Raw genomic sequence first — 25064 nt, 5'->3', positions numbered from 1 at the left:
ACAAAGAGTACTTTTAGCTTCAGAGAAATGCATTAATATAATTTCTATCATTTTGACCGGGAGACTGGTGTCCATGATGTCAACAGCAGCACGACTATATTTACAACCTTCAAGTGAGTTGGAATGATTGCACAGAGAAGCAATCAGCAGTATTTGATCAGCTCATGTTGAGTCAAGATTCTTCACAAGAACCTTTCCTCTTCAACTCTGCCATATCCTATTGCGCTTCCATTTTAGACAAGTAACTTTTTGCTTCTGTCATGTCAGTTTTGAAGCTGGCTATTGTGAAGTGTCTTTGCTGGCTTTATGTTATGGGGCAATACTTAAAAGATGTTGCCAGATTTCCCAATTGAGCTATTTAAAAAAAAAAAAAAACAGCTGAAGGTGATCAAATTACAGAGGAAAACGTGGAAACAGAGACATACAATTGATTTAGCTCCAAAGGCGCTGACTGCAATAAGCAGAGGATTGCATTAAACTGTGATCGGATTAAGTAGGAACGACTGCGTCTTATACTAAACTTTTTAATTGGATTCTCGAATCACTGTCACACGAAGTGCATGACCTTCTTTATATTCTGGCAGAGTTACCGCCTGGCCACTGGGTAAACCTCTGCAGCAGAGAGACCTAGTTTATGTTTCATTTTCAGGCTCCCATGGAGCCCAGCAGAAATAGCTGATAAGGAGGATTCCATACTGTGAGAGGCTCACAAACGAAGACATCTGCTGGGAAATTAGGCTAAGGCACCCTTGGAAATATAATAGTCTCATACTAATAAGTGGATTTATGTTTGCTCCTTGTGGTTTTCTCCATTTGCTTTGGTGATTTCAGTAGTTCCCCAAAAGTCTTTGGTTTTACATAAACACTGCCTCTGCCTAGAAACATCTTTCTCCTCTATTTTGTAGGTCTCATCCAACATGCTATGGAGTGGATAGCAGGACAAGGGGGAGGGATGGCTTAGGCACAAAGTCTGCCATCACATTGTAATTTCAAGAAGGAAAGATTGGGGGGGGGTGTAAACAATAGGCAAACAATAACTAAAAAGGAAGTAAAAAACTGTAATATTTTGGTAAGATGTAGCAAAGTCAACCATCCTCACAGCAGGGATTACGGAATACCTTTGCACAAACCCATGACACAAGTTGCAATATAGCTAAGTCCAGACCTGCCACGACATGCATCTGAATTCATTTCTTCCCCTCCCAGGCCACAGTGATTTCCTGCTCCCCCCTCTCAGCTCCTACGCAGACACTGCTTCCAACACTCATTTAGCACATCTAGGTCCTGTCACACAGTGTGGTGAATGGTGTATCTGACAACAATCTCCTAAATTCCTTCTCTTACGATAGTCTCTATTGACTGCCTAGCACCATATCTTACAGAGAACAGATGCCCACTTGCAAGTGATTAACAAAATAATTCTCAATGCAATAAACTTTTATTCATCTCAAATCCAAATGACCAAATGACCAAAAATTCAAAAACTGGCAAACCTTTCTACATAAGTAAGAAAAAAAAAATACCTACTAAGTAAGCAAGTTTATGTGAGGGATTTTTAAATTCCAAGATTATAATTGATAATGATCATTCTGATATCCTGTGAGACCTTAAAGAAACAAATCATGTTATTATTTTAGCATTATGCAAATTAAGAAAATGCACTTATTTTTCGTCAAGTTACAATTCAGGCATGGTATATGTGATACTTAAACAAACTAAAATACTAAATTAATTTTATCCTCAACAATTTATTCAGAATAATTATAACTGTATTGAAGTAGCGAGGAGGAATAGTACTTTAAACCTCAGAGAAATAACTTCTACAAATTGATAATACAATATCTCTGAAATAGAAAAATGTGAAAAGGATGTAAACAACGTACAAATTGCTAAGGAACAATTTTTTTTAAAGTTTAGCCCACTTGTAATAACCTATATGAATTAAGGCAACTATCAGATTTTCTGGTCATTTTTATCTTTCAAATCAACGAAGATTTTATTTTAATGACAATAAATCTCAATGAAGACAAGGTGAAATAAATTGGCATTCTTATATACTAATGCTAAAAAGAGTAAACTATCAGTGTTTATCAAGAGTCTTAAGAATGTTCATTCCTTAAATTCAGTAATTCCACTTCTAGGAATATATCTTATGAAAATAGTCAGAGATGAGTATCAAAAGTCTATATACAAGGGTACTTAGCATAATTTCTTACATTTAATTGTAAATAAGTAAATAAAAACCAACAATAGAACCATTACTTAACTATGGCATACCCATGTGATAAAATATTATGCAGTCATTAATTTTTTTACTCTAATGATGTGAAAAATACTATTGATAGAGTGAAAAATTATCTCTTTTAAAATGAACATGTACCATATATGCACGTATTTGCACATACATGTAGTGGGAAGCAAAAAATTAAAATGTTAACAGTGACTATCTGGAAAATAGATTAAAGATGTTCTTTATCTTCTCTTTATTCCTCTCTATATTATCTTAATTCTTTCTATAATAAACATGTATGACTTTCATAATCAAAAATATTTCGTGAAAAAGAAACTCTAACTGAGGCAAACTTCAGGTACTCCCACCTGATATTGAAATGGTTCCCCAATTTCTCTTCCTTGTATTTCCAGGATTTCTTCTTTGTGAATAATACTGAATTATGGAAGAGACAACACCCCTAAACTTCTTTTCCCATAGGCTCAACTTCTCATGAACACCATTTATAATTTTAAAATGTCCAAATGTTCATACGCTCTCTCGGTGCCTATACATTTCATTTACTTTCTGATCTATTTTCCACCCTTCCTACCTTACAGAATTATCTGTCTCTGAAGACTTTCATGTGAACTCTATGACTCTATGTTTCCTTTGTTGGAGAATATAACTTAAATTATTACTTATAATTGAAAAAAAAGAAAGTCTTGCCATGTAGTTTCTTATAACAGTTCAGCTTCCTGTGAGTTATGGATGGCATATTCATCATTGTTTAAATAGAGTAAACCTTACTTTGGGGGCCACATTTTTTGTTCTGAAAAACTTAATTTTTTATGCTCAGAAATTCATTCTATATCTATAGCTAGTAAAGTTTAGATGTATTTGTAAATCCTACAGATCTAAGTTCCAAATTCTATTGATATTATAGCTTTTTTTGTTTCTTATTTTCTCAAAGTTTGGCCAGGGATGGGGGGCAGTTAGGGAGGTATTGGTCTTTAAAGGTTAGATCCGAACAAATTAAATGAAAATGTGATGCCTCTTTCACCAAAGGCATAAGTTTAAAAATGCCAATCTCCTTTTCTACAGTCAAGACCACTAATTAGGCCTCTTCTAGGGGAAAAAAAAAAGGCCAAATATAAAGAAAGAAAAAAATGATACTAATATTAACGGAGTTTTTCTTACTTTTAAGAATGTTCGCAAATAGCAAATAAAATGCATACATGCTATTCTGCCCGCCCCTGCTTTCCATGTCTTTCCATTCTTTTTCACCTCCCCATGCTCTGTGTCCATCCCCCTCACCTTCACTGTCATTTTATTAAGCTGACGTTTTTCAAATGTATGTTCCCTTCAGAACTTGCCAATACCCAAGATAGATAAGTAATGGGGAACCCATCACTTAACACCTTATATTTGGTTGAGATTCTGTTCTCCACAGGAATAGCTTTCTCACCCAGTTCTGACTCTTACAAAGCTTCTTCCTAAACCCTAAAAATAACCCCCTGGCATAGAGGGTGAAAAAGCACACCTCCTATTTTCAACTTCACACAAACTCCTAGAACAGAAAAAAATACTTGTAATCACAAAGAAATAGTCTTCCCACAACACTGAGAAATTTGCATTCTAAACTCAAGACCAGAGGGTCCCAAAACTCCCACAGTTTGTGGAGAGACCCCACAAGGCTAAACCTCATGGCACCTTTGAAATCTCTGCCCTTTTCAACACAACACAAAGGCACGGCATTTCTGCAGATAATAGAAAAGTAGAACCTCAGGCTTTGAACTCCCCAGGAAAAGACACAGCAAAAATGATGGCATGATGTGATGTTTTCAAATGCACAAATCTTCATTTGTTTAACTTAAATGTTTTAAAATATGTCCTATAGCATTTATTCTTGATTAAACCTCTTCTAGACAGTTAATCATTAACGGTTTCTTTACAGTTGCTGTGCAAACAGTTCATTCATACCTATGACATATCAAATCTCACAGACGTGTTCTTTAATTGGATTCATTTATTTCTAATCTCCCTAAGCCCTTACTACTGTAATGCTTGACTAAATATACATTAAACTCTATTATTTAAATGGCTAAAATAAATTTGAGGTGTATTTTATGAATAAAAATTCACAATTCAACAAATGTTCTGCCATTATCATTATTATTATTATTATTATTATTATTATTATATGCGTTGCTGTTGAGGCATTTTAAATTGCCTGGTAGATAAGTTGTGTTTAAACAACTTTAAATAGGGACACCGGGGTGGCTCAGTCAGTTGAGCAGCTGACTCTTTGATTTCAGCTCAGGTCTGATCTCAGGGTCCCAAGTCCAGCCCCAGGAGGAGCCCTGCTATGGGCTCCACACTCAGCGGGGAGTTTGCTTGAGGATTCTGTCTCCCTGTCCCTCTGCCCCTCCCCACTTCTTGTGCGTGCTCTCTCTCTGTCTCTCTCTCTTTCTCTCTCTAAAATAAATAAATAAATCTTTTTTTTAAAGATTTTATTTATTTATTTGACAGAGAGACACAGCGAGAGAGGGAACACAAGCAGGGGGAGTGAGAGAGGGCGAAGCAGGCTTCCCATGGAGCAGGGAGCCTGATGCGGGGCTCGATCCCAGGACCCTGGGATCATGACCTGAGCTGAAGGCAGACACTTAACGACTGAGGTACCCAGGCGCCCCTAAATAAATAAATCTTAAAAAAATAAACAACTTTTAACAAAGTAAGTGTTTAAACAAAATAAGTTCTGAATTATCACTAGAGATTTTGGATTGCCCACCAAAATGCCCAAATTTTCATTGCCTTTATATTTGGAATCAGAGAGCTTATACAATACTACACAGACTATAAAGTTATTACTAGAGTTCATTACCAGAGATACAATAGGCAGCTGCCTGCATTTATGACTTGTAGGGCTTGAGAAGTTTCCTTGGCCCCCACAAAGATATCTCAAGAATGGTCTACTGGTTTATACTTAAAATCTACTATTAGATATTTATTTCTTTGGCTTTAGGCAGATGGCTCAGAAAAGGTTAACAGAGTAAGTCTCATCTGTTATTTTTCATTGGTTCAGTTTAGCAGCTACTTTCTTTAGAGCAGTGGTTCTCAAACTTCATGCATCAGAAGCCCCTGAAGAGTTTATTAAAACTCAGCCTGCTAAGCCCCACCCCTTAGAGTTTCTTATTTGCAGGTCTCGGGAGGAGCCTGCAGTTTGCATTTTTAACAAGCTCCTGGGGGGGGGATGGTGCTGATGCTGCCAGTCAGGGGACCATATTTTGAAAACTGGAGCCATTGTTATGTGGGATAAGAAAACTAAAGAAATCAGATGAAAGGGTCCCAAAGAGAAGATGGAAAACCACTGTAAAGGGAGGGGACATTCCAAAGACAAACTTCACACTTTCCCCAGGGCTCAGCCTTACTGCATATTTCACCAGCCTATTCCTATCCAGATCCCTGTTCGTGCCCTTTCAGCCTCCTCTGGGGACACTGCCTGCTCCTGCAGATCCCACAACATGGAGAGCTACAGGGCTTGGTCTTTAGGCTGCATCTCAGTTACCACTCACTCTCCAGGGATCTCATGCACTTTTGCTGGCTTTAAATCCTATACATTGATGACCCACCATCTCCAGCCAGACCTCCCCACTCCATGATACCCAGATCCAACTGCCTGCCTGACATTATCACTTAAATGAATGACAGGCATCTCAAACTAAATATGTCCACACACAACCCTTGATTGTTGCCCCTGTCTACAAATCTGCCCCTTCCCACCATTCACCCAAGCCCCTCAGGCTAAAAACTTAGATGCTGACCTTGACTCCTCATTTTTTCACAACTTCCATCTAGTCCATCTGCAAACCCTATTTGTCTATTTTCAACACATCCTGAATCTGACCCTCCATCACTACCTCCTTCTTTCAAGCCATCATCTTCCCTCACCTAGGCAATGGCAATCATTTCCTAACTGGTCCCCCTGCCTCTACCCTCCATCTTTCCCTAAGCCTATTTTCCACACCAGCCAGATGACCTTTTCATAGCTTAAATTAGTTCATGCCATGCCTCTGCTCAAAAATCCAGTGACTTCCCAAAGCCTTCAAGACCCAGCATGGTCTGACCCTGCCTATTCTAGCATCAACTTCTTATGCCCTTCCCCTCCTTTTCTCTTCTCCAGCTACAGTGACCTTCTCATTCATCGGCTTACTTACCTAGTTTGTTTCTACCCCAGGGCTTTTGCATTTGCTTCCCACTGCTGGGAATACTCTTCTTACGGGTCTCAGCATGACTGCCTCCCTCCCTTCATTCAGGAGTCTTCAGAGAGGTCTTCCCCAACCACTCTTTGTCCTGCTTAATTTTTTCCTTTCATTTCGTGATATTGTAGGACATATTTATTTGTTTATAAGTACTATCTGTTTCTTCCCACTAAAATTTACCCTCCACAAGTGTAGGGACGTTGTCCGTGTTGGTCACGCTACAACCGTCCTACAGACCCTGGCACCCATTAGGCACTGGGGAAAGACTTGCTGAGTGAATGCAAGAACCATCCCATTTGCAGAAGGAAGGACTATACTCTACAACACTTCTTACCATCCTCTTAATTATAGCAACAAAAATTAAGCTAATTCTAATGAGAGAGATTTGTTTATAATGAAGGTCCTATTGAGTCAACGGGGAAGAGACACAAATAGAAAAGAGATGATAATGTAGCGTATCTAAATATTTTCCCCTGATTTTCAATTAGCTCTCACAATAAAATGCTACCCTGCATTTTGTTATTTCTTTAACTGCTCTAATTGGAGGAATGAAATTGACACTCACTCTGCCCTCTGCTTGTGGGCTTCATCCTTCCACCATTCCTGAGCTGGAACCCTGCAGGGTTCCATTACCCAAATCCAGCACAACAAATGCTTCACTTTGCCAGGACTGTAGTAAGATTTCAACAGCTAATAGAAATGCTATGACTTTCAACAGTCTTAGTCTCTGAATGCCTTATAAAATTTAAAATGCAAAACCTTGTGTTGCATTTGGTTCATTTCAAAAAAAAAAAAAAAAGCTGCTCTTTTCCTGTCGTACATTTGGACACCAATATCAATTAATGGGAGTGTTGAAAGAAGTAAATCTCATGGGTTCTTACCTTCAGCCACCAGAACACATTATAATCATCCCAAGTGCAGAGAGTAAAATGAATGACCAAGGAGCAGCAACAAGCTGTAAACCCCTAAAAATGCTCAGAACCAGGGATTCTATTTTTGTAATGGTTTTCAGTAGGAGGAGGCAAGAGACAGCACGTTCTCAGATTGCATTACCAGAGAGTGTTGCTATTCTCAGAGAGATGTAAAAAGTGGCAAGGGACTTGGGTTTAAAAGTACAAACAGAGAGAGAATCCCACCTTAATGGGTACCATTATGACATCCAGTTCAATATAATGAGGCTATTTCCATGGTCTGGCCAGCAGCCCATATTAACACGGCTTTACTGATGTGGATACAACAAATTCTGTTTGAACAAGAAATCCCCAGGAAAAAGAGAGAGAGAGAGAGATCCTTTCACAGTCTCTATCCATTTAACAATCAATCAAAGGGGAAAATACCCTTCCAGTAAAGACAGCAATGCCCATTTGAATCCTGGTAAAATATAAGATGTTCCAAATAAAATAGTGTTCTGTGGGGATGGATCGCTATTCTGTGAGAATGTCATAACTGTTGATGCCTAAACTGGCGAAGGGGAGGTGGGGTCGGGCCCAGGGATTAAGCACATTGCGTGGCAGCTGACTAGGTTCTGAGTATGCCAAAACTTCTGTGAAGCTATTAGGTCACTTTGTGGAGACCCCGTATTGAACTCTTTTAGTAAACTATCCATAGACTTTTGCAAAATCTCTTCAAAGTGTCCTATTACTTCCCAAGTATTAGGTGGAATCATATGAAATTGCCAATATTGGACTGCTTCAATGTACATAAATGGCAATTACATACGGTTCACCCTAGTACAATGTTACCAACTTAAAGATAGCATGCCAAAGAGGAAATCAGGTGGGCCCTGGAGTCCCGTCCCTGGGTTGGCATGTCCACTCAATAGCTGTGTTGTGTTGGCTAAGTTACTTGGCTTCTCTGAGCCTCTGGAACAAAGTAGCAGCCCCTCAAATGTAAGTCCTTCTTATTCCCTGACCTTTCTAAGTATGGCAACAACAGAGCACCTTCCCACCCTCCCTCACTTGCACCTGACAATCACACAGTCTTTCCAGGGCAGGGCAGCCAGGGAATGACCCCTTACAAAAGAAAAGTTAAAAGTATTACAAAGACCTAAAAATCATTAGAAACTTTTTTTAATGTAATAAATCTGCAAAGACTATTTTGACTCTCATGTGATTCTTCATTTTAAAACTCACTAAGATTCCTAATCCTATTAGAAGTCAACCCCACAAAACACCGAAATACTCCATTCAAAGCAGAACAAAAAGCAGCTCAATATCATTCCAACAGGATAAAAATCAACTTGGCACACACAACTGCTCTCTCTGGCTGACATAATGAGATACACAGGACCCACCGTGGGCAACAGCGTTTTTGTCAGAGTTAAGATGGACTCCTTACCCTGCAGCCCATCCTGATCTCCCTCACACACACATATGCACAGCCCTCCCCGGGGGCTCAGCTGCTCTCCCTGCTCCACTCCCTCCCCGCCATCTAACCAAGGGGAGTCTGACCATACCCACAAGCTTATTCCCCAGGTGACCTTAAGAGTGCCAAGGCACTTTGGGCTTTCTTCTAATTGTGGATGGAAGTGCTTCCCTCCAGGAAGGAATCTGTCATCAGCAAGCCTAGAGGGAAATCACACTGGGATAGAGCTTGTATTTGTGCTTATTTCTTTTTCCAGCAGGTACTGTCTCATTCATTTTGATATCCCCAGAACTTGGCATAGTGCCTGACACATAATAGGTGCTCAAGAAAACATTTATGAATGCTTAAAGGCCTACTAGTCCTAATCATCTGAAGTAGGATCTAACAATCCATTCCAGATGGATCAGCATGATTGGTGATTTCTCATTCTTGGGCAACACTCTGCCTTCCTAAGACTCATGCTTTCCCTCCTCCAGCCCAAAGACTCACAGACATTTATTTTGTGTTTATTGGCAAGCCAAAAATTATTTTATTTAATTTCACTGAAATAACCACCCTAATAATTCACATTTACTCAATGTTACTTTGTGTAGGGCACAGGGCCAAGAACCTCACACATTTCCTGATTTAATGTTCACAATAAAATAGATATTACTGAAATAGATATTACTACTACCCACATTTTACAGGTTAAAAAAAACAACAAGGTAAGCAATTTGCTCACAGTCACAGAGATAGCCAATAGCAGCACTGGAATTTGAATAGGCAATAGACCCATAACCCAAGCTCTTAACTAATATGCTATGTTGCATAATAAAGTAGTGATATCTCATTTCATAATATGTTTTGCAAGTATCTTGTAATGCATTCCTATGGTTATCAGGGTTGAAACATCTAACTAAAAAGCCTAGGGGTTAGACTGCATCATATTCTAATAGCATTATGCTTATGATGTCAAACACAGCACTGGGGAGGCCTTCTGGCTGGCCCTGCAAATCTGGAACCAAAGAATCAGGTTCTTTGCACCTCCCTCTCCTCCAGTCTGCTGATGTTCATTGTCCTAATGTATACCTCACATTGCTTTCTACAAATAATTTTTAAAATACAACCATTATACATGTGGCAATACTGTGTATTCATTTCACTAAGATTCTACATTCCATTCAGAATACTGACATCCTTTCCAACTTTAAAAACTGTGTCCTTGGGTTGCCTGGGTGATTCAGTCAGTTAAGCGTCTGCCTTCAGCTCAGATCATGATCTCAGGGTCCTGGGATCGAGCCCCATGTCGGGCTCCCTGGAGAAGTCTGCTTGTCCCTCTCTCCCTGCCTCCACTCGTGTTGTCTCTCTCAAATAAATAAATAAAATATTTTTTAAAAACTGTGTTCTAGGTCTAGATGCTATATACCAGATGCTAATATATATAAATATATATTATATATATGTTACTAAGGCTGGGTGAACATGTTCAAGATATATACCAGTACTAATCTGAGAAAGGTAAGAGGCTTAGAGAAAATAATCACGAAACCTGATGAAGCATGTTCAGTTCCAACAAAAAAGTTCAAGGTAAAAAGGTGAGAGAAGGAAAGAAAACCAGGTCAGATAAGAACAACGAGACAGGCACTGAATCTAATTTGAAGAGCAATACTAATTGTGCTATAATGTTCATGGAAAAAAGACCAATGAGACAAATGTGCATATGCATATGTCACCATTCCATCTCAAAAGACCCTACCTCTGCTTCCACCCCTACATTCTACTCCTTCCCTAATAGCTCCACCATTCAAGCTTCTCTGAATTTTTGCTCTCAACAAATAGCCCAGGTGTGCCATATCATTTCAAACTGTGCTAATCTGAGTTCTTAAATATTTAAATGGAACTCTTCTACTTTTCAAACTAAATTGTAAACTACTCAAGAGACGCCAAGACCTCTGCTTCATGTATTCATGCAATAAATCATTGCACTCTGCCATACTCTCTGAAACACTTGATTTAGCCATACCCAGTCCATACAGAGTAAAGGGAAATATACAAAGGGTTCCACTGGACACCATCAAAAATGTCAGTACTGCATGTTTTATTTCACTTTAAATTATAATTACTGACATTGGTAAAGTCGACAAAACATTGGCTCCAACTAAATTAACTTGAGAAATGTGATAAAAGCTTGGTTTCCTAGATCCCTCTTTTTCCCTGCAAAGCACCATGTAATGCACCTTCCACTTTGCCTGGGACAAATAAGGTGCTCAATAGATATTGGCTTCCTTCCCTCCAAGCACAAAACTCAGCTCCCTATAGAGTACACAACAACAGCAATGAAAAACAGGGTGAGCTTAACCAAAGTAGAGAAACCACCACCCACAAAAAGCACAATACTTGGAGATGTGTGTGTTGAGGAACTGGGGAGGGGGAGGAAGATAAACACTTAAATTTGTGAATTTGAAGATTTAGCAATTCAAGTTAAAAAGGGAACTACTCTCTTTTCAAACTATTTCAGCTGACATCACATAAATGGCAAGAGCTGATAACAACAGTTATTTTGAGCACCTGTTTTCTGCCAGATTCTGTGCTATATACACATTATTTCATTTAATCCTCCTCAATCCTTAAAAGGTGGGTAAAAATATCCCCATTGCACAGATGGGGAAACAGTCTCAAAGAAGTAGAGCTGTGCTCAAAGTCTCATAGCTATAACGCAGTAAAGCACATTCAAACCAGATCCATCTGACACCAAAGCCCATGCCTTTCCCTTGCAGGTTGCTTCAAATGATACTGTGGGTTTTTATAAAGACAAAATCACAGTCCAACTGCGACATAACCTCCCAGAATAAAAGTCACAGATGGTAAACAGATGGCCCAGACTCAGCCAGACCCTAAACGTTGTCAATGCCCTATAAAAGTAAGTTCTCTTCTCATCCCCCTTAGCCCTGCCATCACCATGGACCACCTTTCTCACCCCAGCCAGCTCCCTAGACCTCAGAATGCCTGAGGCAGGGGAAAGGAAGTGGCCAAGTTACCCCTTCAGATAAGACAGAACGAAATTCCTCTACTGATAAGCACTCAAGCATTTCCAGGTTTCATCTAAACTCCAGCCAATCCTTTTTGCTGGACTAGCTGGGCATAGACACCAGCACTTCCACCCAGATGAATGTTCTATCACTACCTGCTCGCCTGGAAAGATGCCACAAGCCAGTATGGCATGAGAACAGACGACAGACCGGAAAGCACTGGATACGTGGAAACAAGTAGCAGCCTTTTACTAAATCATCAAGATATGCATAATCCACCCCCCCCAACACATACACACATACACACACCTTGAATCAAACATAACAGTGCTCACAACACAAATAGTGAAGTCAAATAGATGAAGTCAAAAGATGAAAACATACTTTTCCGGAGTTCAAGTAAAGCTTCATTTGAATTTGTCCATTCACAATAACATGTATATCCCTGCCTTCAGGAAGGTATGGTTTTTGAGCATTCAAAAATGATCATGTTTTTCCATGATAAGACGCAAAGATCAGAACCCTTTCTGTCCCAACAGCCAGAGAATAGTGGTCAGGCTGGTCATTTAGCACATACCAAGTGGCCTCCACATAGGATCCTTTTAAAGAAGAGGTCCTGTGACTCAATGCCCTCCAGGTCAGAGCCACAACAAAGAAAGGAATGGAGGCCAGAAAGGACTGGGGAGAGCGAAGAAGCCCAGGAGCAGCATTGCCAAAGGGCCAAGGATGACTCACCTGCTCAGAGTGTGTTGGGAGGCTCTCCATCCCTAGCCTCCCTCCACCAACAGAATCCCCAGGGGACAACCTCTCCTGCCATTCTCTCTCAAAAGCAGAACACCATCTAAGAAATACCCCATTGCCATGGGAGGTAATTTGTGCCTAGTCTGATGAAAAGGATGATTTAGCTTGCCAATCCACTGACATTTGTTTTAACACGTTTAACAAAAACATAAAATATTAAATCTGGTTGCAGAAATGAAATAATTAGGAATAGCAATAATGTATCTATGTAAACTAAAGGCAAGCAACTCAGTGAGAAACTGAAATGTTTGCAAGGCCACATTTTTTTTCTTACAAAATGAAAATGTCCTTAGTGAGACTTATGGGGGGAAAAAGATATATTCTTAATTGAATGTTATTGAGAAGCTAGCATTGCTAAATTTAAACCACTAAATTGTCAATATCTGTACATATTTATGAAGCAGCAACACAGAAACAGCTTTTTAATTTTCCATCATGAGATCAGATGAAAGTCTCTCCAGAAGTTGGGTGGGCTGAACACCACAGGCCTCACCCATTTAAATCCATCCCTCTCTCCCAGACATTTTCTCCCCTGCAGCCACGCCTGACTACCACCTCCATGTAGAGAAACTTGGCATACAGTAGGAGTCAACACCCCAGGCTTTAATCCTGGCTTCCCCACTTACTCTTTTTTTTTTTTTTTTAAGATTTTATTTATTTATTTGACAGAGAGAGAGACAGTGAGAGCAGGAACACAAGCAGGGGCAAGGGGAGAGGGAGAAGCTTCCTGCTGAGCAGGGAGCCCAATGCCAGGCTCAATCCCAGGACCCTGGGATCATGACCTGAGCCGAAGGCAGATGCTTAACAACTGAGCCACCCAGGCGCCCCTCCCCGCTTACTCTTACTCAGCATATCTGATGTCAGTTTCCTCACCTAGAAAATCCCTGCCCTAACCCTCATACAGAGCTGTCAAAGGAGCTATGTAATGAATGTGACAGCACTTTGAAAGAAATATTCAGCTTTTGTAATGATGCTGCAATCAACATTTGTAATAATAATACAAAATTTTAACATAAATGATGAATTCAAAACTAAATACAGCTCATTTTGATAAAAAAAATTACAATAAGTAAAAAGGATATGAAGGATAACATTATTTAAGTGAGTACTGGTGGTATGAACTATAAAACAGACTAAATGTCCCAGCTCTTTCTTTTAATAAAGTGTTTTAGTAGTTATAAAATCACTATTATAACAACTAGTTTTAGTTGTTATAAATTACCATTCATAGAAATGTGTCTTCAATTCATTTTTATAATCATTCAGTTACTTAAAAGATCATTTGAAAAGGACAACTGGGGCTTTGATGTTCAATATTATTATGATAAAGATTAAACACAATTAAGGTTCAAATCTAATTTATGGGTATACATTAGTGCATGATTATTATTTTTAATGATCAAAAAATTAATTCTATGCAACGAGTGCTCCACAGATCCAAGGCACGAGAGTATATTTTGCTATGGCTTGCTAAGTCAAAAGGCACTTCATTTGACATTATTTATAATATTAAAAATGGTTTTGCTAGCCAGAAAAATAAAATCTATTTCTATAACTATATATATTATTGGTCAAGTTTTTAAAAAGCATTTTCTAAAATTTCCTGGTGGTAATAACAATAATATCACTGGGGCTTTAAATTAATAAAAAAATAATTTTTAATTTAAATGCCCAAATTAACTCAGCACTATTAATACACTTGAAAGAGCAAACTAACATGAGCGTATTTTAACATTTGCTGCTTTGTGATAAGAATCCATAAGGCTTTACATTCACAGAATATGTTAACACTTAAAGACCCTTTTTAAATGTGGGAACTATAGCGGTTTTATAAAAAGAAAAGCAAAAATATTGGACCTGCAATAATTACAATATAGAGACCTTTTTTTTTTTTCTTTTACATGAAGGAAGTATGTCTCCTTTGGCATTTTGCCCAAACTCTTCTACAAATGCAAAGGGTTATATAGTAGATGGTGTTGCATAGACCACTAAGGTAAATTGTCTATTTGTTCTGCTTTTTGAAACACTGAAATAGAAATTTTAGCATAGAAAATTCCTTTTATGTGTTCAGTGAATCACTCTAAAACAGTATGTGAGATTTTCCACTAAAACAATGTTCTATCCTAAACTTAGGATATAAGCAGAGAAGCCTTCTTTACAAACAAAAATGGTTGAGAATATTAAATCTGTCTGATTCCAAAGTTACCAAAATCACTCTCAAAATCTCTTTTACTTTCCAGAAAAAAAATGCCAGAATTTTATTAACTTAACAATTCTTACGAGAAGTCTAATTTAAAATACAGTAGCTTTTACAACTATGTCCCACAGAAGTCCCCTCACAAAATATCATCTATCAATCAATCTACTGAGGTCATATATCAGTGAGTACTTGATGAATGTCAGTGACAGATTGTTTTTAATGGTATCAGTAAACTAGATCTCATGTATGTTTTTGCAACCTTCTACACACAGTAATTTTGAACCCTTTAAATGTGCCATCATAAATGGTACAGTGGCTATGTAGGAGAATGTTATTTAGGATGAAGAATCATGATGTCTGTAGCTTACTTTGAAATAATTCAGTGGAGAAAAATGCACATACAAATAGACAGACATATAGGTAGAAATGGAGATAAAACAAAAACGGCTTATATTATGGATGATGTGTGTATGGGTATTCATTGTACTAGTCTTTCAACTTTTCTGTATGTTTGAAAAATTATTGTTCTTAAATATTTTAAAATGGGATTTTTATACTTCATTGGTTTATCCTTAAAAGTAGATTTTAAAAGTTTTATTTTTATAACATATGAAGTTTAAAAACATAAAAAGAATCAAGACTCTTCTTCATTTTTCTAGAAATTACTTTTCGTAGTTTATTGGGTGTTCCACATTTTCAATTTTCTTCACATTGAGCACTAATGTTTTCCATCTGAACTGGCAATGAATAATTAACACTACTAATTAAACAAACTCAAGGAAATATGAATTCAGGAAAACTACTCAGTTTTCATACAGAATTCCTTGTACTCTCCATACTTGTCTGGACTTTCCCCAATATTCAATATTACTAGACACTATCTCCATTCATCTATCCTCCTGGAAATAATCAGGGAGTGTGGCCTGTCATACTTAACACTTATTTCAAAGCCTGTGGGCACTCAAGACCTATAAGAATGATTTTTTTTAAGGTGGAACATAAAGCTAACAGGATATGTGTGTCTTATAGAAAATCATGAACTGGTCTGTCTTTTGGTTTGAAAGGAGTTTTTTGTTTTGTTTTTGTTTTTGTTTCTGAGTTTTAATGAAGAGCTGTATAAGCTTTAGAGACCCTCAAGCACCCTGAGAAAAACTAAGAGAATTTTTAAAATTTAATCATAGTGTCCCCTCCCTCTCCCCTCTAGATTTTCAGAACACCAACATTTTGTGTGATGGTCATACAAAGGCGGTTACCCCCTGCCTCTAAAATTCCTATATTCGCAGTTGCAGCTGCTTATTAGAACAAGATTACTGAATATTTCTATTCATCATCACTTTTGTCAGATAATAATGACGGGTATTTCTAGGCATATTTTAACTTCAACAATAAATTGGCCAACAGGAAATTTGAAAAATGAGTTTCTTATGAATGTAGCTTCCATCAATATGTCACACCTTCATTTAACCAATGCTTATTTAAAATTCTCTCTACTTTCATGATATGATAATCCCTTCAAAATGTATGCTATTAACATGTCTAAATTGGGGGGGCGCCTGGGTGGCTCAGTTGTTAAGCGTCTGCCTTCGGCTCAGGTCATGATCCCAGGGTCCTGGGATCGAGTCCCACATGGGGCTCCCTGCTCAGCGGGGAGCCTGCTTCTCCCTCTCCCACTCCCCCTGCTTGTGTTCCCTCTCTCGCTATGTCTCTCTCTGTCAAATAAATAAATAAAATCTTAAAAAAAAAAAAAAAAACATGTCTAAATTGGGAAAACATCTGATCTGTCAAATTATTTGGGGGGCTTGTTGTTTTAAGTACATTGTTTGAGGTGGCATATTTGGAAAGAATTCACTTATCATTCTCAGGCTTCATAGAGAACTAGCCTTGAAAACAAATGTATGTGGTAGTTCACTGCTACCATAGAGAATCAATAGCCATCTATTTAATTTGCTAAGACAATGTAAATTAGTAACTTCCAGCCAGATGTGTGATATACACATCAAACAAACTGCAACCTGTTCATTATGAAAATCCCGTCAACACACACAGAGCCACTTGATGACATTTCATCTTTCACATTTGCAGCTATAAAAATTGTCCTAAGAATTTTTATACAAAGAATTGGAGTTGAGACTCATAAAAGGGTAATCAATTTCAGCTTTTCATCTTGTGTGCTTCTGTGTGTTTATTTCTATTTTCATTCGGAGGTAGAAAACATTTAGAAAAATATGAGCCACGCTATTTTTCCTTCTGTAAATCATTTATCCTCATTACATCTTTTTAATCTGATGTAAAGTTGGTAGCCTAATCCTGCAGCTCTGGAGAAGTGTGTGAAGTGAAGAATGACAGAGTTAACAGAAGAAAGGAAGTACACTTATCCACTGGAAAACAAAACAGAATATTTCAAAATGACTCCAAACATAAATTAAGCTTACCCATTGGGAGGTCTAACTTGCATTCTGATCATTTATATGGGTCTGTGTGACTATATACCCTGCTGTTTGATAAAAAATGATTACTAACCACAGGCACCCACCAGAGAACAGAGTGTATATATAATGCTTGTGATGTCTCAGACATACAAAGCACCTTCTTAAAGAATGTCCGTTTCCTTTCCATGGTAAGCAGACATAATTTTTCACTCCTTAATACTTCTGCTTCACAGAGTGGCTTATTTTATGAATTATGTTTTGCCATTTTCTCTTACGTTTATTTTAATAATATAAAAAATTGCTTTCATAAAATAGATGGTTTTGTTTCATGATACCCAAAATATTGGTATGTTTTCTGCTCTGTATTAAAATCCACAGCTTTCTTGCTATTACAAAAACCTAACAGTATTTATTTTAGTACCATCTATTAAAGGAATAAAAAGATTCTTCTTAATAACCAGCTATTATTCTTGAATACTGAATCCTCATTTACACCAAATTCATTTCCCAAGTCTATTGAATTAAATTATCTTATTAAACAGGACACAGAGTAAATAGTCTATTGCCAAGCACAATATTTTCAAGTACTACATTTTTAACTCGGCGATTTGAAACAACGTGGAAGGAATCTAGTCCTCATGGCCTGTGGTATAGTGTGATTCCAAATAGTACCCCTTAACCAACTCCTAATGTGAAAACAGCATTTCTAGTAAGTGCCAGGTGTGTCAATGGTTCCAGAGTAAACTCCTGAGGTCCCCTAAAATCACAAAAATGTCAGTGACTACCAAAAATACCCAGCAACTGTGCACACAAAAGGGCTCTTCATAAAGGCTTCCAACCTGAGCAATTCGACTTCACAAACATGATACAGAAGGTGCTTTCTTCACCAGCCACACACCATACCACGTGATCAGCCTGCAGGGCCACAGAAACGATTATTGTTTCTAGAAACAATAAGGCTCAAATGCCGCCACCGCGTCTGTCCAGCCATTTGTGCCCGTAGGTGGCACCGCGAGGCCGGCTCTTCACCTCGTGATGCGGTCACACAACGCGCGGGGCCTGGGCACCGGCCACGACTTGCAGCATTAGCTCGGGTCCCTTTGCTTCCTGGAGGTTAAACTCAGACCCTCCTGGTCACTTAAACCCCCTTTGTGGTTCAGCGTGAGAATCACTCTCTCAGAACTCTTAACTTTGATTGGAGACTCTGGTTAAAATTAAGAACTTCAAACCCAGATTTGAAAAAGTGAAACAGATGTCCTGTTTGTTAACCATAAATGGCTCCGTAAGTCAGACGCTTTCCTCTCTCTCTCTTTTCTTTCTGCCGCATTAAGTTTTATTTAATGCAGAGTTCGCTTAAAAAGTTAAAAGAGAGAGAGAGCAGAAAGCAAATATAGACTGTGGATGGAAAAACTCCCAAGTCTTGCCCTAGAATATAACGAAGGAAGCTTCTTCATAAAGATGAAAGTGCTCAAGCTGCCATCTCCCAGCACAGCCTGCCTTCGGGGTCAGAACCTGCGTCCCAGTGGACCCCAGCCTCCTCTAACCCGCAGTGCCCACCACCCGCACCCTCCTGGAGACCAGGGTTGCCTGGGGTGGGCGAAGGGTTCCAGATTTGCACTCACGTGAGGACATAGTTGACGCTGACGATGCAGTGTGGCCTGGACGAGCGGCTGTTGTGGACGATGGTCGCATAGCTCTGCACCCATACCCAGCCGCCGTGCTTCGCCAGGAACCTGTAGTACTTGGTGGTCACCTGCCCCTTCACGAGCACTGATGGAGAGACAGGAGGCAGCTGGGGGTGAAGGAGCCCGCTCAAATGCAAACCCTGGCGGTGGGAGTGCAGGTCCCTATGGGCCCTGAGAACTGCGCCCAGGTAGGAGGGAGAGACAACCCGTGCATTCCCAAAGGAATCGATTGTCCTGTTACTTTGCATTGAGTCCTCCAGTCCCTTGCGATTGGCAAAGCGGTGGAGGACGTTTAAAATAGGGGGATTCGCCCATTCAACTTTCTAACTAAGGAAGGTAGTGTCTGGGCAGCTGAACTCCGAGGCTCATGGTCCCTGTTTCTGGAGATTAAGTTCAAAGCAAAGCTCTATCAAAAGCCGAAGCAGGTCAGTGCACGTGAGCAAGTGGCCTAGCCTCAGTTTTTATTCACGTCTTCAGTGAGGTTTGCAGAGGGCAGGAGAGGGAAGCAGAAAACCCCTTCTGGGGGAATTTACCCAGAAACTCAGAAACTCTTCCCGCGGATATTAGAGAAACAAGGTGGGGCTCAGCGTTGGAGCGGCCGCTCGCTGGCAAGGGCCTTGCACCACCCCCCCGCTACCAGGGCTTCCACCCATCCGCTTACTGTGGACTTAAATCACGCCCTCTCCCCTCCCCGGGTCGCGCTGGGGTTAGTCCGGTGCCGGGAAGAGTGGCGCCTTACGCAGGTGGTGGGCGCAGCGCAGGTGGAAGGTGTCGCAGCCGTGCACGTGGTGGTACAGGGTCTTCTCAATTAGGTCCTGAGGTTCGTACCCCGTCAGCTCCGCTACTCTGCGGAGAGCAATCCTCGCGGCATGAACTCAGGGTGCCGGGATGCCCCCCACCCCCAGACAGCCTTCTCAGACCTGGGTGCCCGCCCCCACTTCGCAGAGCCCGGTGAGTCGCCTCATCTGCAAAATGGGCTCCGAAGGTCAAGAAAGAGCTCTCAGCCACTAAGCAGGGCCGCCCTCCCGCTCGGGTGATCCTTTCCCGCCTGAGCCACCCACCTGGAGTCCAGGAAGATGAGCTTCATGTCCAGGCTGGCGCGGAACATGAACATGTTGCTGTGCAGCTTGATCTCCGTGACGGCGCTGGGAGGCAGCGAGTGTCCCACGGCTACCAGGCCCACGTTCTGGTAGCAGCCATCGAAGGGGGACATGTCCAGGCTGTACTGGCGGATCTTCAGGTAGCCGCTGCAGTGAATGACCTGTAGTGGGGGGTGGGGGCGGGAAGACTCAGCCACAGCCAGGAAACATCCCCAAAAAGGTGGGTAAGGGATTGAAACATTCTGAGACTCCCCCGGGGCCACAAAGGCCCTCTGGGCCACGCCCCGCACTGAGGTGTCCAAAGTTATTGGTGTTCCAGCGTCTCAAGGGAATGACTGTCCTGCCACACGGAACTCACCTGGGAGCTTGTAAAAATACAGAGGCTCGGCAACACCTGCCAACCCTAACTCCTCAAAATCGGGAAGTGGGGCCCTGGAACCTGCCTTCTAATCGTGTTTCCTCTCATTAAACAAGAGAACCATGGATTCGACCTAAAGCTCTGGTTCTTAACCCCTCTGGGGGTCGGAATCTGACGCTGTGAGTAAACTCCAGGATCCGCCAAAATGACCGACTATTTCAGATGCTTTACACACCCCCAAGGCCCATTATGAGCCCCAGATTAAGAGTCCCAGCGGCCGGGCAGTAACCCGACACAGTGAAACTAAGTCTTTAAACTTAGTAGTCCCCAAGTGTTCACAAAGTTCAACAACTCTCGAGGTGCTCCCGGGCAGACAGCGCTGTGGCGCGTGCAGGGGGATGCCCTCCGGGGCAGTCAGGGACGCCGAAATGTCCCTCCCACGCCGCCAGCTCCCCTTGTCCTGCCCTTTTCCGCTACACGCGGCTAGGATCGCCCCTCTCAGCCACGTACCTTGTAGCCGCCGCAGGTGAGGCCCGCGTTCCTCTTGGCCAAGACGCACTTCATCCTCAGGAAGAAGGAGCGCTCGATCTCATACTCTGGGAGAGAGGAGCGGGGGGAGGGGCAGGTCGTGAGCCGGTGAGACGGGTGGGGCCGCGACCCAGTCCCTGCCCCTGCAGTGGCTAATTGGGGAAAAGCCACAAGCGAGGGGAGATGGGCCCAAGTGTCGCCAGTCCGCACTGCTTACCCTGGACGAAGTGAGAGTGGTAGGGCTGATGGGCCGTGAGCACAGCGGTCATCTCGTCGTGGTCCGCCGGGTGGATGTATTCATAAATGCTGTTCCCAGTCAGCTCTACCTGTAAAGAGGGGGGTATCACCTTCTCCGAGGTGGTGGAATGCCCAGGCAGGGCTAGAAGATTGGACCAGGGAGTCTACAGGACTGTGAGGACAGGAGCCAGAACTTTAGAGTCAGCCCTGAGTTTTAATTCCCGTTCTGCTGCCGGCTACCTATTGCAGTCTATCTAAGCCTCAGCTCCCTCATCTATGAAAGGAAATAATAATAACATAATAATAGTAATTAGAGTAGCAGTACAGCAGTGCCCTGACAATGTTCAGGTGAACACATCAGACATTCGTAAGTAAACAACACCCATGGTGTTGGACTTATGGTAGGGACTCTAAAAGGCAGCAGGATAAGGGGTAAGGATAAGGGAAGTAGAGGAAAAGGGAGATGCAGACCTGCCAGCTGAGATGTTTCCAGTCCCAGAAATGCACATATAAGAGCTGTGGGAAAGCACCCCCACCCTTACCGCGGGCCTCCAGCTCTCAGTGTAAACATGGAAGGCTGGAGGTGTGGACCACTCACCTACCTGAGAAAGACCCAGGTGGACTGAGGCTGTCTCCGAGATGTACATGATCTTCCCATCTGGGGCCACCACAAAGATGAAGCCATCCAGGGTCTAGGGAGATAGAAACAGAGTTGAATGGAGACCCCCCCTCCCGGGGCCATGGGGAGAAACTGGGGTTGGGGGCAGAAGTTAGAGATGTTCAGTCAGGAAGAGCGGACAGAGGGGATAGAGAGAGGCTGATAGGAAATAGGGCGTAGAAAACTTGCCACAAGAGTCCCTCTCTTGTTCATTCCAAATATGTAAGCATCTGGGACATGCAGCACTCTGGGAGATGCCCGGAGGAAGTAGCTGGCAAAGCTACTGCCCTCTGAGACTCGGGATTCACCAAAATGGACAATACAGACATATCTATAGCATACACACACACAAATACAGGGGGCAGGGGGTCACAGCCTGTGATAAGAAGGTAGGTTCTTGGGGTGATGGTCACTGAAAGAACGAAAGGTTTCCTGTGTCAGTCTTGGAGGACTCCATAGTGGCAGCATCCTATAATGGAAAGAGTACCAGCAGGGCTGGGAAATGGGCACTGAACCATATGGAAGGGCTGGTAGCCTGAAAAGTTTGTAGACAGAAGGCAGCTGCCCAATAGCTCCAGAAAGAATCTGGGAGAGGGTTTAGGAAATGAGAGGCTTTCCAGGCAGCAAGTCTGTAAGAGTAGTGGTATAGTGTGTACATATGTGTGTTTATGTTGATGCATCAAACTGACAGGCTTTCCATGAAAGAAAGTCTTAGACTTTCAATATCCCTTTATCTCTGTGAATGAGGCTTCAGTCCAGGCAGTGGGGACATAAAGATGAGTCAGATCCTGCTCTCAAGTTGCTGGGAGTCCCGCAGCAGTGACTGGCTGAAGACAGATATGATGACCACACAGCTGAGTAGACAGTGCTGTAGGGCCGCAGAGGCTGAGTGGCCAGAGGCCTGCGGGAGAAGCAGAGAGGCCTCAGAGGAACTATTTGAGCAGAGCCTTGAAGAGGAAGCTTGAACTGGAGATGGGAGAAAGGGTATCCTAGGCAGAAGGAATGACGTGAGAAAGGCAGGGACTGGGGGGAGGGTGTATCTGGTCTACTCAAGTGTGATGGATTTAGTGTGCCAGAGATGGGCTAAGAAAGTACACCACTGCTGGGTTTTTGGAGAGTTTGAGATATCAGTCTGAGGAATTTGGAGATGCTCTTGTAGGCATCAGGTTTCCAACAGTTTCTACACAAGTAAGCAGGGAAATAGCACACTTAGGGGTGTGTGTGTGTGTGTGCCTGTGTTTCATTTTGTTTTGTTTTTTAATGGCAGAATGTGGACAGTGACCTACAGGAGGAACAAGTGGGGATGAAGAGATCAGAGATGGTTGAGCCTAAATCTGGGTGGTCACCGGTTGGTGATAAAGAGGGAGAGTTTAAGTCAAAGATGGTTCTAGCTGTGGAATTTATAGTGGCAGAAAGAGAAGCTGAGAGGGACTTCAAGGTCATTGAGTAGAAGCTAACACCATGAACCAAGATTGAAAATTTAGGGAAGCATGGTGAGTTTTTGTATGAGTGGCAGTCTGGAGGAGGGAAGAAATGAATTCTTGTCTTGGAGATGCTAAACTTCACGTTTATGCAGATTTCCAGTTGGCAGTAAGAAATAAAGGTCTGGAGCTCCAGAAGGGTGTCTAGACTGGAGAAACCAGCTGGAGTCATGCAAATGTGGGAAAGAAGTTGAGGTGATGGTTTTGGCTGAGATCACCCATGAGGCCTTGAAGTTGTGAGAGGAGAAACAGAGGTAGAACTTTGGAGAAATGCCAGCATTTACAGCCAGACAGCATGGGGGAAACCAGAGGAGCAAGTAGAGAGGGAGAAGAATCCAGGAAATTGTGCTACTTTAGAAGCCAAGGGAGAGGGTGAATGTCAAGTAAGCAGTGCCACCTCTGTCAGGTATTTGCCCCAATGTCCCCTTCTCAGTGAGGTCCTCTATAATGTCCCCATTTTAAGTGGCACTACTGAAACACAGCCCCCCCCCCCGCCCTTCTTATGTTTCTCCACAGCACCTACACCACCTGTTACTATGTTATACTATGTAAAGCACCTGTGTGGGTTTGCAAGGCTGCTCTCCTTAGAATGTAAACTCCATGTGGGCAGGACATTCTGTCTGGCACACAGTTGGCCCTCCTATATTTGTGGAATGAACAAAGTCAGGTAGGATAAGAGATGAGCATCTTTATGCTGGATATCAAAATGTGGTGGGGCCAAGACAGAGCACAACAGTTAGGAGAGATGCCAGACTGCAAGGGTGTGGAAGTGAGGGCAGCAGGCAGAGTGATGGAAACTGAGGGGGTAATTAAGTCCTTCCAGAAGTGTGGGATGAAGAAGAGGGAAAAGACTGGGCAAGAACTAGGAGTGGAAGATTGTTTGGGTTTCATTCTCTTTTTTATATTGATGAGGGAAATTAGCTGGGAGCATGGAAAGACTGGGGGGTGGGCTTTTTGAGAGACAACTGATGAAAGGTGTCCCTGAGAAAGGAGAGGGACAAGGCCTTTCTATTTAATTCAGAGGTTTGGAGGCCAGGCCTGTGAGGGAATGCTTACATGGACCTTTCTGTGTGCTCTGTGACAGGAGAATCTCTTTGGCCTCCAGGACTGAGGGAGGGACAGCGTAGGACAGGGGAAGCCACAGCACTCCTGCCGGGCCCAGGAGGAAGAACCAGCTCAGACTCCCACCATGCTATTTAGGTTTGAGGCTCCCACATGAGGAGCTGGCGGTGGACATGGATAATAATAAGGGGGTGGAGGGTGGGAGACAAGTGTCAAGCCTAAAAATGCCACCGGGAGTTTTGCTATTTTAAATATTTGCTATGCGACTTAAGCGGGCAACGGGCAATTTAAAACGGTGTACACTGCAAACAAGGCGGTAATGGGCGCCTCCACATTGGGTAAACTCATTACCTGGGGAGCTGTGTGTTTGTACGCGAGGGTCTGTACACGGGTTGGGCTGGCCTGGGGTGAGAGCTCATGGAGAGAGAGGAGAGGGCCCGCGAACTACAGGGAGGAGACGAAAGAGTTGCAGACGCAGCTGGATCCGGAATGTGGGGGCTTAAAGCATTGATGGGCATTTCTACCAGATTCCCGTTATTCCTGTGTAAATCCTTCATTTCTGGCGGTTTTGCAGCCTGGCCCGGCGCGCTCCGGTTCCTTCAGCTGAATGGTGTCAAATGGCGCTCCCTCCCTCGGTTCAGCCATCCTGATTTGGGGCCTTGCAGGACTCCCTTCTAAA

The 25064-nt window shown here is 42.1% G+C and overlaps 1 protein-coding gene across 1 annotated transcript in view; it reads right to left on the bottom strand.

The window, feature by feature from the left end:
• The window catches only part of SIM1 (SIM bHLH transcription factor 1), a 63299-nt gene that overhangs the window by 28307 nt on the left and 9928 nt on the right, over nt 1–25064 (bottom strand). Inside the window, exons 3-8 of the mRNA XM_032407413.1 lie at nt 21787–21876; nt 21165–21273; nt 20930–21015; nt 20023–20222; nt 19701–19807; nt 18899–19046 (exon numbers count right to left, since the gene is read on the bottom strand). Coding sequence (XP_032263304.1) covers nt 18899–19046; nt 19701–19807; nt 20023–20222; nt 20930–21015; nt 21165–21273; nt 21787–21876 — 740 coding nt within the window. The remainder of the gene's footprint in view (nt 1–18898; nt 19047–19700; nt 19808–20022; nt 20223–20929; nt 21016–21164; nt 21274–21786; nt 21877–25064) is intronic.

Source organism: Phoca vitulina, unplaced genomic scaffold (assembly GCF_004348235.1).
Source record: "Phoca vitulina isolate PV1807 unplaced genomic scaffold, GSC_HSeal_1.0 scaffold9, whole genome shotgun sequence".
Lineage (NCBI taxonomy): Eukaryota > Metazoa > Chordata > Mammalia > Carnivora > Phocidae > Phoca > Phoca vitulina.
Note: the sequence above shows the minus strand (reverse complement) of the source record. Positions and strands in the feature narration are given on the sequence as shown.